The 14,873-nt window shown below is 35.7% G+C and overlaps 1 protein-coding gene across 1 annotated transcript in view; it reads left to right on the forward strand.

Moving 5' to 3' along the window:
* Positions 1 to 14,873, forward strand: part of FCHO2 (FCH and mu domain containing endocytic adaptor 2) — a 136,744-nt gene that overhangs the window by 75,518 nt on the left and 46,353 nt on the right. The window contains exons 10-11 of the mRNA XM_033179844.1: positions 1,600 to 1,672; positions 5,642 to 5,666. Of these exons, the coding sequence (XP_033035735.1) occupies positions 1,600 to 1,672; positions 5,642 to 5,666 (98 nt within the window). The remainder of the gene's footprint in view (positions 1 to 1,599; positions 1,673 to 5,641; positions 5,667 to 14,873) is intronic.

Below are 14,873 nucleotides of genomic sequence, written 5' to 3' on the forward strand. Positions count from 1 at the left end.
CTGCCCACTGCAGCCTTGACTTCCCAGGTCCAAGCGATCCTACCACCTCAGCCCCAAAATTAGCTGGGACTACAGGTGTGTGCCACCATGCCCAGCTAACTTCTATATTTTTTTTTAGAGAAAGGGTTTCACCATGTTGGCTAGACTGGTCTTGAACTCCAGAGCTCAAGTGATCCATCCACCTCAGCCTCCAAAGTGCTAGGATTACAGGCATGAGCCACCACACCCCGCCTCTATTGCTCAATTCTCAAAGAGTAAACACCTAAGTTTTAAGTGCTGAATTCTTTTTTTTTGAGACAGGGTCTCGCTCTGTCACCTAGGCTGGAGTGCAGTGGCATGATCTTGGCTGACTGCAACCTTTGCCTTCTGGTTCGGATGATTCTTCTGCCTCAGCCTCCCAAGTAGCTGAGATTACAGCTGTGCACCACTGTGCCCGGCTAATTTTTTGTGTGTTTTTAGTGGAAACAGGGTTTCACCATGTTGGCCAGGCTAGTGTCAAACTCCTGACCTCAGGTGATCCACCCACCTCGGCCTCCCAAAGTGCCGGGATTGTAGGCATGACCCACCACGCCAGGCCTTAAGTGCTGAATTCTATCAACAGTTAATAGTGTGACTGGCCTTTAAAAATAATTTGTCAAGAGGATGAAGAATTGCCTTATTAGGAAAATCAAAGATAATTTTTACTTTCGGTTATGGTAGAATCCATTTATAGCATTGTTTGTATTAGGGACAACATATGGACACAAGAGTGCCATATTGTAAACTTTTCATATTATACTTCTTTTTTCTTTTTTGTTTTTTTCTGTTTCTGTTTTGGTTTTTTTTGTTTTTTTTTTTTTTTAATTTTTGAGGTAGGGTCTCACTCTGTCACTCAGGGTGGAGTGCAATGGTGTGATCACAGCTCACTGCAGCCTCCATCTCCTGGACTCAAGCAGTCCTCTCACCCTAGCCTCCTGAGTAGCTAGGACCACAGGCACGCACCACCACACCCAGCTAATTTTTTGTATTTTTTTGTAGAGACAGGGTTTCACCATGTTGCCTAGGCTGGTCTCGAACTCCTGAGTTCAAGTGATCTGTCCGCCTTGGCCTTCCAAAGTGCTGGGAATATAGGCATGCATCACTGCACCTGGCCCCGTATTATAGTTCTAATGGGTCTGCTGTGTCATCCTTTTATCTAAAACAATACATTTGTATTTTGTGACCCTCTAAAAAGCAAACATGATTTGACCTTTATAACATGATTTGACGTTTATAACAAAATTTAGTATAATGAATAATGCACTTTCTTTGAAGTTTTAAGATATCTCCATATGCTTATTATGTGTAAGATGACTTAAGGGAGGCTTAGGAAAATAAAATAAAATTTTATCTATCAAGTAAACATTCTAGGATCTTTTGATGAATAATAGATTGTGTTTTATTAACATAAGAAAAGTCTAACCAATAGGGTTGAGTGGTTGATAATTTTATTTCTGTCATCCACATTTAGCATCAGCAGTTATGAGCAAGTTATGTGTGAAGATGCAAGATACATTCCTAAGTTTAATATGTTTATCAGGAACAGTTATGTTTCTGTAACAATATATATTTATTTTAAAGGTATAAAACCAAGGAAAAGAAAGACCTTTGCTTTGCCAGGAATCATCAAAAAGGAAAAAGATGCAGAATCTGTGTAAGTATTTTAAATATTGTCAAAATTATTTTTATAAGTGATTAAGAATAAGACTGTTTTGCATTTGGAAAGAAAAAAGTATTGTGGAAATAACTCAAAAGTGTATGTGTAAGGTGTGAAAAACAAGCTTTTCTAAATATTAATAAATGCATCTGCCAGTTGCTCTGGTTTTAGATCAAAGTATTAACTTATTAATTATTTTAAAAATTTAAGATATTATAGACAAAAGCTTTAATGTCCAGAAATGGAAATTTTTGAAATATCCTCATTTTTATAAAATGATAAATGCATATTTTAAAAAATTAAAAGTGCAAAGAAAACAAAAAATTCATCAAAGTCTTAATGCCTAAGAGAAAATCTCTGGTCAACTATTTGATGAAAATCCTTCTAGACAACTCTAAGTGTATAGGCATATAGTGATACGTATACATTGATGAAAAATGTTAAATAGGGGAGAGAAAAGCCCTAATATTTTACCATTTATACTAGGTCATCACTTTTAGATGGAATATTTGGTCTACTTATAAGTCTGATTTACCTTCTTTTTTTTTTTTTTTGAGATGGAGTTTCACTCTTGTTGCCCAGGCTGGAGTGCAGTGGCGCAGTCTCGGCTCACTGCAACCTCTGCCTCCCAGGTTCAAGCGATTCTCCTCCTGCCTCAGCCTCCCAAGTAGCTGAGATTACGGCGCCTACCACATCTGGCTAATTTTTTGTATTTTTAGTAGAGACAGGGTTTTACCATATTGGCCAGGCTGGTCACGAACTCCTGACCTCAGGTGAAGCACCCACCTCAGCCTCCCAAAGTGCTGGGATTACAGGCCTGAGCCACCATGCCTGGCTTGATTTACCTTCTTTTAAAAATAAAAAATTAATGTACAAAGAATATGTAATAAATATGTAAGAAATTGAGTTAGGTTAGCTAACCAAAGTTTGTGTTTGTTTGTTTGTTTGTTTTCTATTGTGGCTACACATTAGAACTACTTGGGAAATTAAAGTAAATATACCTAAGCTAGGTCCTACCTCAGACCAGTTAAATCAGATTCTCTCGGCATGAAACCTCAACATAATTTTTGCTCTTTCTTAAGCAGCCCCTTTAATTCCTAATGTATACCTGGGGTTAAGAATCATTGAGCTATGATTATTCAGATACAAACTAGAATTAAAGAAATCTTTCTTTCCATGATTACTCAGTCCATTTAGATAGAAGAGACACTGATCAAAAGTTGTGAGTGATTTCTTGACCCACCAACACTGACTGAAAATTAAAGACTGCACTTCCCTAGCATAATCAACGGAATTCTTATGAGATTTAATATTTGATGGGCACTCATATTTTTAACATAAGAGAACAATTTGTGCTTTAAGTATTCTTGCTTTCTACCTAGTTATATTTCTATTTGAGTTTCTTAGAATTTCTTTCATTTTAAATGGCTGTCTCTTCCCCTCTCCCAAGTAGTATTTGGTTAACCAATCAAGACCAGTTGCAAAGTGATTTGTATCTATAGTTATCAAATCTTCTTCAGATGTCTTTCTTGAGCATTTATGAAGGGGATATTTTTTAAGGGGGTGAAACCTAATGTATTTTTATAATATTAGCAATACATATTGAAATCTGATCAATTGATTAGTAATTTTTTAAAATATATCTAGTTCATCTGTTAGTGGCTATATTGTAAAGAATCATGGCCTTAAATTATTTTTATAATGTGTGAGTTTCATTACTGTTCATGTATAGAGCTTATAGTATTTTTTAACCAGGTTTTTAAAACACTTTTCCTTATCAATAATTTCCCAATATGATATTAAGCCACTTAGGGTGGTTTTTTGGTTTTGTTTTTTAACCAATGGCAATACCAGAGCAGAAAGCCAGTGCTTAAACCACTGCACCATCATCACCTTCTTTCAAACTTCTTGGCAGGAAAAATGTTAGAATTCACTTTGCCTGAAACGCCAGAGGCTCTTGAAATGCCTCTTCATAGCCAGACGGCTTTTGAGATGCTAGTAATTATGGGAGACAGACCCTTTTCAGAGCTTCCTCTTCCTGGAGCTTCTTCTGCGGATCTCATATAGCCCACTGTGAAGGCAAACAGATAAGTACTTTACCCCAGTGACTGGAGTGTTTTGGCTTAAAGCCAGAGAATAAACTCTTTGGAACTTTTAACACTTCCTTTTATGTTCAAACTGCATCTTTTTTTAAAAAAAGAAGAAAGTAGAAATGTTCTAACATCTTTATTAATTTGATTCTCTAGGATTGGATTATTATTATTATGCCTTTTCTGGAACATTTCTTCAGAGTATGCATAAGTTTAAAGTATAATGTTTCTCATCTACCAGTAAGGAAGCTGTATTTCAAAATGTGCAATTTAAAATGACTTTTAAGTGGATAGAAAGTCACCTGGGGGGCCAGGTGCAGTGGCTCATGCCTGTAAACCCAACATTTTGGGAGGCCGAGGAGGGCGGATTACTTGAGGTCAGGAGTTCAAGACCAGCCTGGCCAACATTGTGAAACCCCATCTCTACTAAAAATACAAAAATTAGCCAGGTGTGGTGGTACACACCTGTAATCCCAGCTACTTGGGAGGCTGAGGCTGGAGAATTGCTTGAACCTGGGAGGCAGAGGTTGCAGTGAGCTGACATGGTGCCACTAAACTCCATGTAGCCTGGGTGACAGTGAAACTGTGTGTCAGAGAAAAAATGAAAAAAAAAAAAAAAAAAAAAAAGAAGAAGAAAGTAAGTCACCTGGGGTTTGCATTTACCCTGTCTCTTTGGTACTTCATTTTGGATTAAGAGCAATGTTGTCATCTTACTCCTTTTTAATTTTTTCAGTCTGTTTTATCCTATATTCCTTTAAGAAAATTCTTCAATTTTGTAGATTCTTCTGGTGTTTGCTTAGTATTTGGATAAATGGCATTTATCTGTTTGTATAAGATTTTGACACACATTGCGTATCCTTTGAAATGCTTGAGACCAGAAGTGTTTTGGATTTCAGATTTTTTTGGATTTTGAAGTATTTGCAGAATACATCCAGTTGAGCATTCCTAAACCCAAAATCCCAAAGCCAGAATGTTCCAATGAACATTTTGTTTGAGCATCTTGTTAGTGCTCAAAAAGTCTCAGATTTTGGAGCACTTTGGATTTCAGATTTTTGGATTAGGGATGCTCAGCCTGCATTGTATGCCTTAGCTGTCATTAGTTAAAGGTCCAAAAGCCTTTTAAATCTGCGCTCTTAAGTTTTGTTTGTGAATTTATGTTAGAGTGCACACATGGAAATACTTCTATCCAACCTCATTTTTTATGACCTCACTGTCCTTAATTGTATGTATTTAGGTCTTCTTTATGTTTAAGTTTTACATTTTAAATAATACTTTTCACTAGTGTATTTGCAAATTCAATGCTTGTTTATCAGTTAAATGATAGAATTTCAGTTCTCAACTACATATTACATTACATAAGAAAGTCATATAACTGGAAGTCTACTCAGTATATTTGGAAAAAACTAGTTTTGACTTTTGTGTATACTAAGTTATGGAAAGTACTTCAAATGAAACTTGAAGTGTTTAAAAATTGTATTTTTTCCAGTAGTTTTAGGTTTTCAGACTACTTGCCACTTAATATTGACTTTTTTTTAAAAGTCAATGATGTGTGAGTATATTCATGGAAAAGAATTACTTTTGAAAATAGGTTTTAGAATACTTATAAGCTCTTAAAGCATAATGTAAGCTGATAGAAAAAAGGAATACTTGTAAGGTATTTGTTTTTTATTTTGTCAGATGGTATGGGTATAAGAATGCCTTTTTTGAATTTTAAAATGATTTGGTTTGTTTTAATCTTCGTGGTTTCATTTCTCTAAATATTTTTTGTAGAGTTTAAATAAAAGCTATGTTTTAAGTACCAAAGTAAAGACTTTAAACAAGCATAATTAGCAGACAATTCTAATTATTGAATATTTCTGATATTTTGTTTTAATAGTGAATGCCCTGATGCAGATTCACTGGTAAGTAGATTTAACTTTGATATAAACAATTTAAATTAGTTATTTTCATTAGGACAAACCTAACGTATTTGAGTTGAGTTGTTACCAGTCTTTCAAAGAAAAATGCCATCATATTGTAAATTCACTATTAAAATTATTTTACAGATGTATTTTTGGATTTACATTACTAGATGCTTTCCTGTTAAATAGAAAGTATTTCTAACCACCTTTGAAAAGTGGGACATTTCACTTTTAAAATTCGAGTGGTGCCATATCATACTGCTTTTTCTTGGGAAACATGCCAGAAATCAAATCTGTATACTTTATTTTAAAATGTCGTGTTCTTACTAATGTATTCTTAGATCTATTAAAATACAACATTGTGCATGCATTTGAGTTTCATTTGAGAGCTTGTCATTTTAGAAATAACAGCAACAAGAACCATGGTCAGTACTTTTCTGTGCTTTTTGTTTTATTTTAAAGAAGGGTTGCTTATATTTCTTGATTAAATGTATTTCTTTATGTGTAATTAAAGAAGACATCAAATGGAGCTCCCTGTGATTACAGTGAAAGAGTAGATTTACCAAATGTTGTTAAGTAGTGTATAGATGGGCATATTTTTCAAACTGTTCATTAGATACCGTTCATGTTGATAAGTATAGGATTTTCAATCTCTGTCCTTTGCTTATTGTTCCTGCCTGCATAACTATTGTTTCCTTTGATCCAAAAACATTTTGATCTTTTACAGCATCATAGTGTACCAAAATAACTAAAAATATTTTGTGAAACACTGTATTTTATGTTACTTAACTAAGATAAATTAGTATTTTGTTTTATATTTTGGCTTTAAAATACAATTATGATTTAACAAATTTATATGAAAAATAAGAAATAGACATAATGAGTTATGGGGTTCAAATCATCAGTGTATTTTTGGAGTTATAACGTTTACCTTACCACTTGGTTACTTTGTTTGATACCCTTGGTTAACTAATTAATGAAAAGCAGCAGATGTGTTTGGCAATAACTTTAGTACTCATTTTATTTCTGCATTATTTTTATGCATTTTATTTCTGAATTATTTGTAGCATTAAAATGATGATTGTAAAATTAAATGCAAATTTAATACTTCGTGTTTTAGTTTATATATATTCCCTTTAAATAAAACATTTTTAATTCAGTAACTAATTAATACTATTTTATAATGATAATATTATCCAGTTTTGAACTTTACTTAGTACTTATCCAGAATACAAAAGAGAATACAAAATTCTAATACTGGATAAGAAGCAATTGATAAATTTGACTGTGTAGAAATGAAAAATATATAAAACTAGAAAAAATATAAAAGGATCTGAATCATCAGAGACAAACTGGCAGAGCATCTTTGCAAGACATGTGACGGGCTAATTGCTTTCATTTATAAAGTTTATATGCAAATCAGTACAAAAAGTAAGTGGGTGCCTAGTAGGAAAAGGGGATAGGATAAAAATGCTCAATTTTCATAAAAAGAAATAAAAGTGGTGATAACCGTAATAAATATTGCTCAAAATAGTGGTGTTCTTCTGGTGCAAATTAGAATGAATTTACTATAGTGTCTAATCATATTGGGAAATTTCTTTTTAATTTAATTTTTTGTTTTTTAATTTAGAAACAAAGTCTCACTCTGTTGCTTAGGCTTGAGTGCAGTTGTGTGATCACAGCTCACTGTAACCTTGAACTCCTGGGCTCAAGCGATATTCTTGCCTCAGCCTCCCATGTGGCTGGGACTGTAGGCACATGTCACCATGCCCAGCTAATTTCTTAAACTTTTTTTTTGGTAGAGTTGGGGATGTGTTGCCTAGACTGGTCTTGAACTCCTGGCTTCAAGCCATTTTCCTGCTTCAGTCTCCCAAAGTGCTGGGATTACAGGTGTGAACCACTGTTCTGGCCAGCAAAGGTTTTGATACGCTCATACTATTGGTAGGAATGTAAATTGACACTGTCCATCTTGTGGATAGTTTGGCAGTATTGCCCCAAATAAGAAGTGTGAGTTCATTTTTGACCATGCTATCTCCCTGCTAGGAATTTACTGTTACAGTTATAGTAACAAAACTTTACACACACACATTGTATTGGTGTGTGTATGTGTGTATACATATACACACATATATAAAGTATATATGTATATACACACACACACACTTAAGATTCATGCATACATAGAAAGTGAGAGAGAGATAGATATTTATTTCAACATTGTTTGTATTAGCAAAAAACTGGAAACACCAAAGAATCCATCAAAATGGGAACTGGTTAAATAAATTGGTGGGGTAATAGATATTATAAAGAGTTAAGTTGATCTGTATCTGCTGATATGGAAAGAACTTACTAAATAAAAACAAGTATGATCTTTTAAGTGATTGCTGTTTTAAAAATAGAATATAAATATGTGGATATATGTGTTATCTTTATTTTAGAAGAATGAGTTACAAGACACTTTAATTGTGGATACCATTGGGGCCAAGAATTGCAATGGTCAGTAGAGAAAGGAGACTCTTTTTACTTATTTTATTTTGAGATGGGGTCTTGCTCTGTGGCTGATGTTACTTGGATTTGGGTCCCTGCCCAAATCTGTTGTCAAATTGTAATCCCCAGTGTTGGAGGAGGGGATTGGTGGGAGGCAATTGGGTCAGGGGATGGATCTCCACCTCGCTGTTCTCGTGACAGTGAGTGAGTTCTCACCAGATCCGGTTGTTTGAAAGTGTGTATTACCTCCCTCTTCACTCTCTTTCTCCTACTCTGGCCATGTAAGACGTGCCTCCTTCCTCTTTGCCTTCCGCCATGATTTTAAGTTTCCTGAGGCCTCCCTAGCCATGCTTCCTGTACAGCTTGTGGAACTGTGAACCAATTAAACCTCTTTATAAATTACCCAGTCTCAGATAGTTCTTGATAGCAATGTGAGAACAGACAAATACAGTCACCCAGGCTGGAGTTCAGTGGCACTATCGTAGCTCACTACAGCCTTGACCTCCCAGGCTCAAGTGTTCCTCCCATTCCAGCCTCCTGAGTAGCTGGGAACACAGGCATATACCACCATGCCTGGCTATGTTTTTTCGTTTTTGGTAGAGGCGGTGTCTCACTGTGTTGTCCAGGCTTGTTATTTTCTTTTATTTGTAGCTTGTAAATAATAACTTATGGCCTATTCATGGCTTCCTCTTACTAATTATTTTTTAAAACATCAATAAACTGTCCTAGTAGGGAAATTATTGTTCATTTCTTATTCCTTTCTTTAAAGGTCCGTGTAATTAAAAAAATTATTTTTAGCAATTGCATGTTTTGAAAGTTAGCCAAGGAAGTATAATTGCTCTTTTTTTCTTTTTTTTCTTTTTTTTGGTTTTGGCCTATGTCCCCATTCCAAACAGAAATTAAGAAACATTTCATTTACTCTTGTTTCTTGAGCTCCATTCTGGTATATATATTTTACATTGCCACCACCACTTTAGCCAGAGTAAACAACTGTCTTTAAGATTGATGGGTGAAGTTGCCTGTTCTATTCTTGTTCATACTGCTTTTGACCTAGGGCTTCACTCCAGCTGTATAGGCCCTAATATAGAAATCATGGATTGAATGGGTAAAGGTGAACACAGGTAATGTGTAAGCTTTTATTAATATCAGGTTTCTATGAATAGTTCTAGCAGTAAAAAGATAGTACACTGAGAATCACTGCTTTTAAGAAAAACTTTTTATTTTGAAATAAAGATGCATGGAAGGTTGCAAAGATGGTATACATAACAGTACTGTGTACTTGTTACCCCTTCCTCCCAACACTAACATTTTTTTTTTTTTTTTTTTTTTTTTTTCCTGAGGCGGAGTCTCGCTCTGTCACCCAGCCTGGAGTGCAGTGGCCAGATCTCAGCTCACTACAAGCTCCGCCTCCCGGGTTCACGCCATTCTCCTGCCTCAGCCTCCCGAGTAGCTGGGACTACAGGCGCCCGCCACCACACCCGGCTAGTTTTTTGTATTTTTTAGTAGAGACGGGGTTTCACCGTGTTAGCCAGGATGGTCTCGATCTCCTGACCTCGTGATCCGCCCGTCTTGGCCTCCCAAAGTGCTGGGATTACAGGCTTGAGCCACCGCGCCCGGCCCCGACACTAACATTTTACGAAACTGTCATGTAGTATCACAACTGGAATATTGACACTAATTCAGTCAAAACAGGACATTTTCAGTACCACAACAATCTCTCATGTTGGTTGCCCTTTTACAGCCACTTTTCCTTACACCTTCCTTAACCTCTGGCAGCCACTAACCTTTTCTTCATTCCTATAATTTTGTCAATTCAAGATTGTTCTGTAAGTGAAATCATACAATATGTATGCTTTTGAGGTTGGCTTTTTTCCACTCAGCACAGTTCTTTGGGGATTTATCCAGGTTGTGGTACATATGAATAGTTTATCTTTTGTTGCTGAGTAGTAGTCCTTGTTTTGGATGTACTAAAGTTTGTTTAACCACTTATCCATTGTAGGACATTTTAGTTGTTTTTCAATTCTTGGCGATTAAAGTTACTATGAACAACTGTTTACAGGTTTTTGTGTGGACATAATGTTCCTCTCTGACCCTGATAATTTTCTTTATGAAATCTACCTTATCTAATATTAAGACATCCTCTTTTACCCTTTGTTATTATTCATGTTTGCCTGGTATAATTGTTTCCATCCTTTTTCTTTCAGCCTAACTGTATTGTTATATTTGAAGTTTCTTGTAGACAGCAGATAGATGGATTATGTTTTTAAAAATCCATTCTGCCAATCTCTGCCTTTTAATTGCTATGTTTAGACCATTTATATGTAATGATATTGTCAGATTTTAAGATTGCCATTTTATTTTTGTTTTCTGTTTGTTCCTCTGTTTTTTGTTTTACTTTGCTTTTTTCTTGCCTTTGTGTAGATTATTTGAACCTTTTTTTAGAATTACATTTTGACTTTATAGAGTTTTTCATTGATTCACTTTGTAGAGCTATTTTAGTGGGGGCTCTAGGTCATTTTCCATTACCTCCAGATAGTTGTTTATGGTGTTTTTTGTTTTGTTTTGTTTTTAATAGCGCTAGGTTCTTGATCTGTGGCTCAGGCTGGAGTGCAGTAGCACAATCCTAGCTTACCACAGCCTCGAACTCCTTGACTCAAGTGATCCTTCCTGCTTCAGCCTTCCAAGTAGCTAGGAATATAGGCATGTGCCACCACACCCAGCTAATTTTTAAATTTTTGAGTAGAGACAAGGTCTAGCTATATTGAGCAGGTTGGTCTTGAACTCTTGGCCTCAAGTGATCCTCCTGTTTTGACCCCCCAAAATGCTGGGGTTATAGGCCTGAGCCACCATGCCTGGCCTGTTGATGTGTTTTGATTAGAATTTATCGTAATCTGCAGGAGGTTGGTCCAAAAGCTGCTTACTCAGCCATATAGAAAACAGCTTGGTGTTATTAAATTATTACATTGTGCTATATAGTGTATTCTAAACAAATAGTGTATTCTAAACAAATTTAAAGTAGTCCATTGTTAAATTTGAGATAGAACCTCCAGGAGACTAAATACCTGGTGTGTTTCTAGGGTACTTGGAATGGGGACAAAGTATTTTGAAAAAACCTTTCATTCTGATTTCTAAAAGATTCACAATTAGCAAAGTTTCCTTATTTTTAAAGTATTTTAAAGTGATGTTTGCATATTAGCAAGCAGTAGAAAGAGAAAGTGTTCTACTTTCAGTGTTAAAAACACGGCCTTTGTCATCTTTTTATCTGTAGAATCTGCTCTTCACCCTACATTAGATTTTTTATTTCTGGTTTTTAATTCCATCTGTTAACTGACTGCTAACTACGGTAGACTGTTTGATTAGTCTGGAAGTGATAGTCACATAAATGCCGCACTTAGTTCTCCCTAACCTTGGGTTGTGCCTGCCTTCACAGTTCTTCTTATCTTTCTTGCTGAGCTTTAGAAAGCGATTAGAAGAATAGAATACCTTACCAGTAAAAGGATTTTTGCTGCAATTCCTTGGCAGCCTTTTCTTTCCATTAATTTTTTTTTTTTAATTTGGAAATAATTTCTAACTTACAAAATTGCAAGAATGAAATCATATGAAGAACACTTGTATGCCCTTTATTTTTGTCATATTTGCATTCTCTCTATATTTGTGCATGTGTTTATATGTGTATAATGTTTTTTCTGATCCATTTGAGCACAAATTAAATATATTCTGGCCCTTTGTCTCTAAATACTTAAGTATATATTGCCCCAAAATTTCAAATATTCCTTTAACCACAAAAGCATATTCAGAGAAGTGTTCCTCTTTCCTGTGCCCTTCCTTGTAGGTAACCAACTTTATTGTGTTCTAATTATCCTTTCTGTAGTTTTTTTTTTTAATTGACGATAAGCAGATACATGTTTGTGTTCTTATTTGCTCTTCTTACTTAAAAGTTATAATACTATATATGTTCTTTACTACTTGGCTTTTTAAAAATTAGCAGTATTTCCTGGTAATCACTCCATATTAGTTCATATGAACTTTTCTCCTTTTTTTTTTTTTTCTTTTTAACAGCTGCCTAGTATAGTTGTTCCTCAGTGTCCTTGCAGGATTGGTTCTAGAACTCCCTGAGGATGCCAGAATCACTGAATGCTCAAGTCCCTTATATAAACTCTCATAGTATTTACATATAACCTACACAGCATCCTTTAAGTCATACTTTAAATCATCTCTAGATTACTTATAATACCTAATACAATGTAAATGGATGTTGTAAATAGTTGTTTTACTGTGTTTTTTAAAGATTCATGTTTTGTGTATTTTTATTTTTGTTTATTTATTTATTTATTTATTTATTTTGAGACAGAGTCTTGCTCTGTTGCCTAGGCTGCAGTGCAGTGGCACCATCGGGGCTCACTGCAACCTCTACTTCCCAGGCTTAAGCGATCCTCCCACCTCAGCTCCCTAATAGCTGGGCTACAGGTGCTTGCCTCCCTGCTCAGCTGATGTTTTAATTTTTTGTAGAGATGAGGTCTGACTATATTGCCCATTCTATTTGCTGGTCTCGAACTCCTGGGCTCAAGCAGTCTTCCTGCCTCAGCCTCCTGAAGAACTGGGGTTACAGACATGAGCTACCACAACCAGCTTATTTTTTATTTTTTAAAAATATTTTTGCCGGGCACAGTGGGTCACGCCTATAATCCCAACACTTTAGGAGGCTGAGGTGGGCGGATCACCTAAGGCCAGGAGTTCAAGACCAGCCTGGCCAATATAGCGACACCCTGTGTCTATTAAAAATACAAAAATTATCTGGGTGTGGTGGTGCGTGCCTGTAATCCCAGCTATTAGGGAGGCTGAGGCAGGAGAATCACTTGAACCCAGGAGATGGAGGTTGCAATGAGTTGAGATTGGGCCACTGCACTCCAGCCTGGGTGACAGAGCAAGTCTCCATCTCAAAAAACTAACTAACTAAATAAAATAAAAATATTTTCAATCTGCGGTTGGTTGAATACGTGCAAATACTGAAACCGAACCTGCTGATATGGAGGGATGTCTCTACCCATTTTGTGTATGTACCATAGTTTATTCAGCTGTGCTTGAACATTTAGGTAATTTCTAATAATTACAGGTTATAAATAATCTTTAATGAATAACCTTGTGCATATGTATTTTTAAATAGTTGGAGCTGTATCTTCACGGTGAATTTCTAGAAATGGGATTCCTGGGTAAAAGAGTGAATGTATATGGAGTTTTGTTACACATTGCCGAATTTTTCTCTATAGGGGTTGTGCCAATTTGTATTAATACCCACAAAGTACGAATATGCATTTCCCCTGCAACTTCACCAACAGAGTATATTTTCAAGCTTTTGAATTTGGTATCTTAATGTAGTTTTAATTTTCTTGGTAGTCTTTTATTTCTCATTTTGTTTGTTTTTTGCTTATGGTTTATATTTTCATTCATTTACACTCTCAGTCCTTTCGCTTCACCACGGCACACCCCAAGATACAAATAGTCTTAGCTTTTTATTTCTTTACTTTGAGGATTTGAATGAAAAATTGGTTTTCTACAAAGCTGCTGGCATTCCTACCCAAATACCCATTTTCTTACTTTTAATTTTTCCTAGTCCTTGAGGAACAGGGAAGGGCCTCTTTGTCTTATCCTGTTTTTTCTTGACTCTTAGAGTACCTTGCTCTCATTTTATCTCACATATCTGATATCTGTAGTATTTATTGGCTCCTCTTCTGCTTTTAGGCATGCCCAGTTTTCTTCAACTTGAAAAAAAACTTTTTCTGAGCCCCTGAACTGAATGTTTATTTTTCTGTGTCTTTGTATATGTTATTTCTCCTTGTTTGCAGTGTTCTTCCAACTTATGGGAATTTTATAATGTGACCAGAAAACTGTTCTTGAAGCTGTTAAAATGTATTAAAACTAATTTCTGAGTTATAATATTTAGGCTACTTCTGCTGTTTTTAATATTCCCAGCTAGATTATTTTTATTTTTTTATTTTGAAGAATTCTAAACAAATATGTGTGAGAGTGTGTGTGTGTGTGTGTGTGTATATATATATATTTATTTATAAAAAATACCATCATAGGTTCTCATGTTGGGGCTCTTATCAGTCAGCCCCAACAACAGCTTGCCCTAGCCAATCCTGCCCATCCATTTCTTCTGCCCAAATTCTAGAATAATATAATTTCATCTGAGTTTACATTATATTTATCTATAAAACATAATCACAATATCATCACATCTAGAAATAATTTACAACTCCTTAGTATTTTCAAATAACCATTCAGTATTTATATTTATCATCTTTGATGTCTGTTTTATTATGCTTTGTTTGAATTTGTTGATATGTCTTAAGTCTCTCTTGATCTATAGGTTCCCCTTCCCTCCCTCCCTCTCTGTTTAGCTTTCTGGTTTTTTTGTTTTTGTTTTTGTTTTTTTTGAGACGGAGTCTCACTCTGTCACCAGGCTGGAGTGTAGTGGCATGATCTTGACTCACTGCAACCTCCACCTCCTGGGTTCAAGCCATTCTCCAGCCTCAGCCTCCAGAGTAACTGGGATTACAAGCACGCGCCACCATGCCCAGCTAACTTTTGTATTTTTAGTAGAGACGGAGTTTCAGCATGTTGGCCAGGATGGTCTTGATCTCTTGACCTCATGATCCGCCTGCTTTGGCCTCCCAAAGTGCTGGGATTACCGGCGTGAGCCACTGCACCCAGTCTGCT

Source organism: Trachypithecus francoisi, unplaced genomic scaffold (genome assembly GCF_009764315.1).
Source record: "Trachypithecus francoisi isolate TF-2019V2 unplaced genomic scaffold, Tfra_2.0 Lachesis_group2, whole genome shotgun sequence".
Lineage (NCBI taxonomy): Eukaryota > Metazoa > Chordata > Mammalia > Primates > Cercopithecidae > Trachypithecus > Trachypithecus francoisi.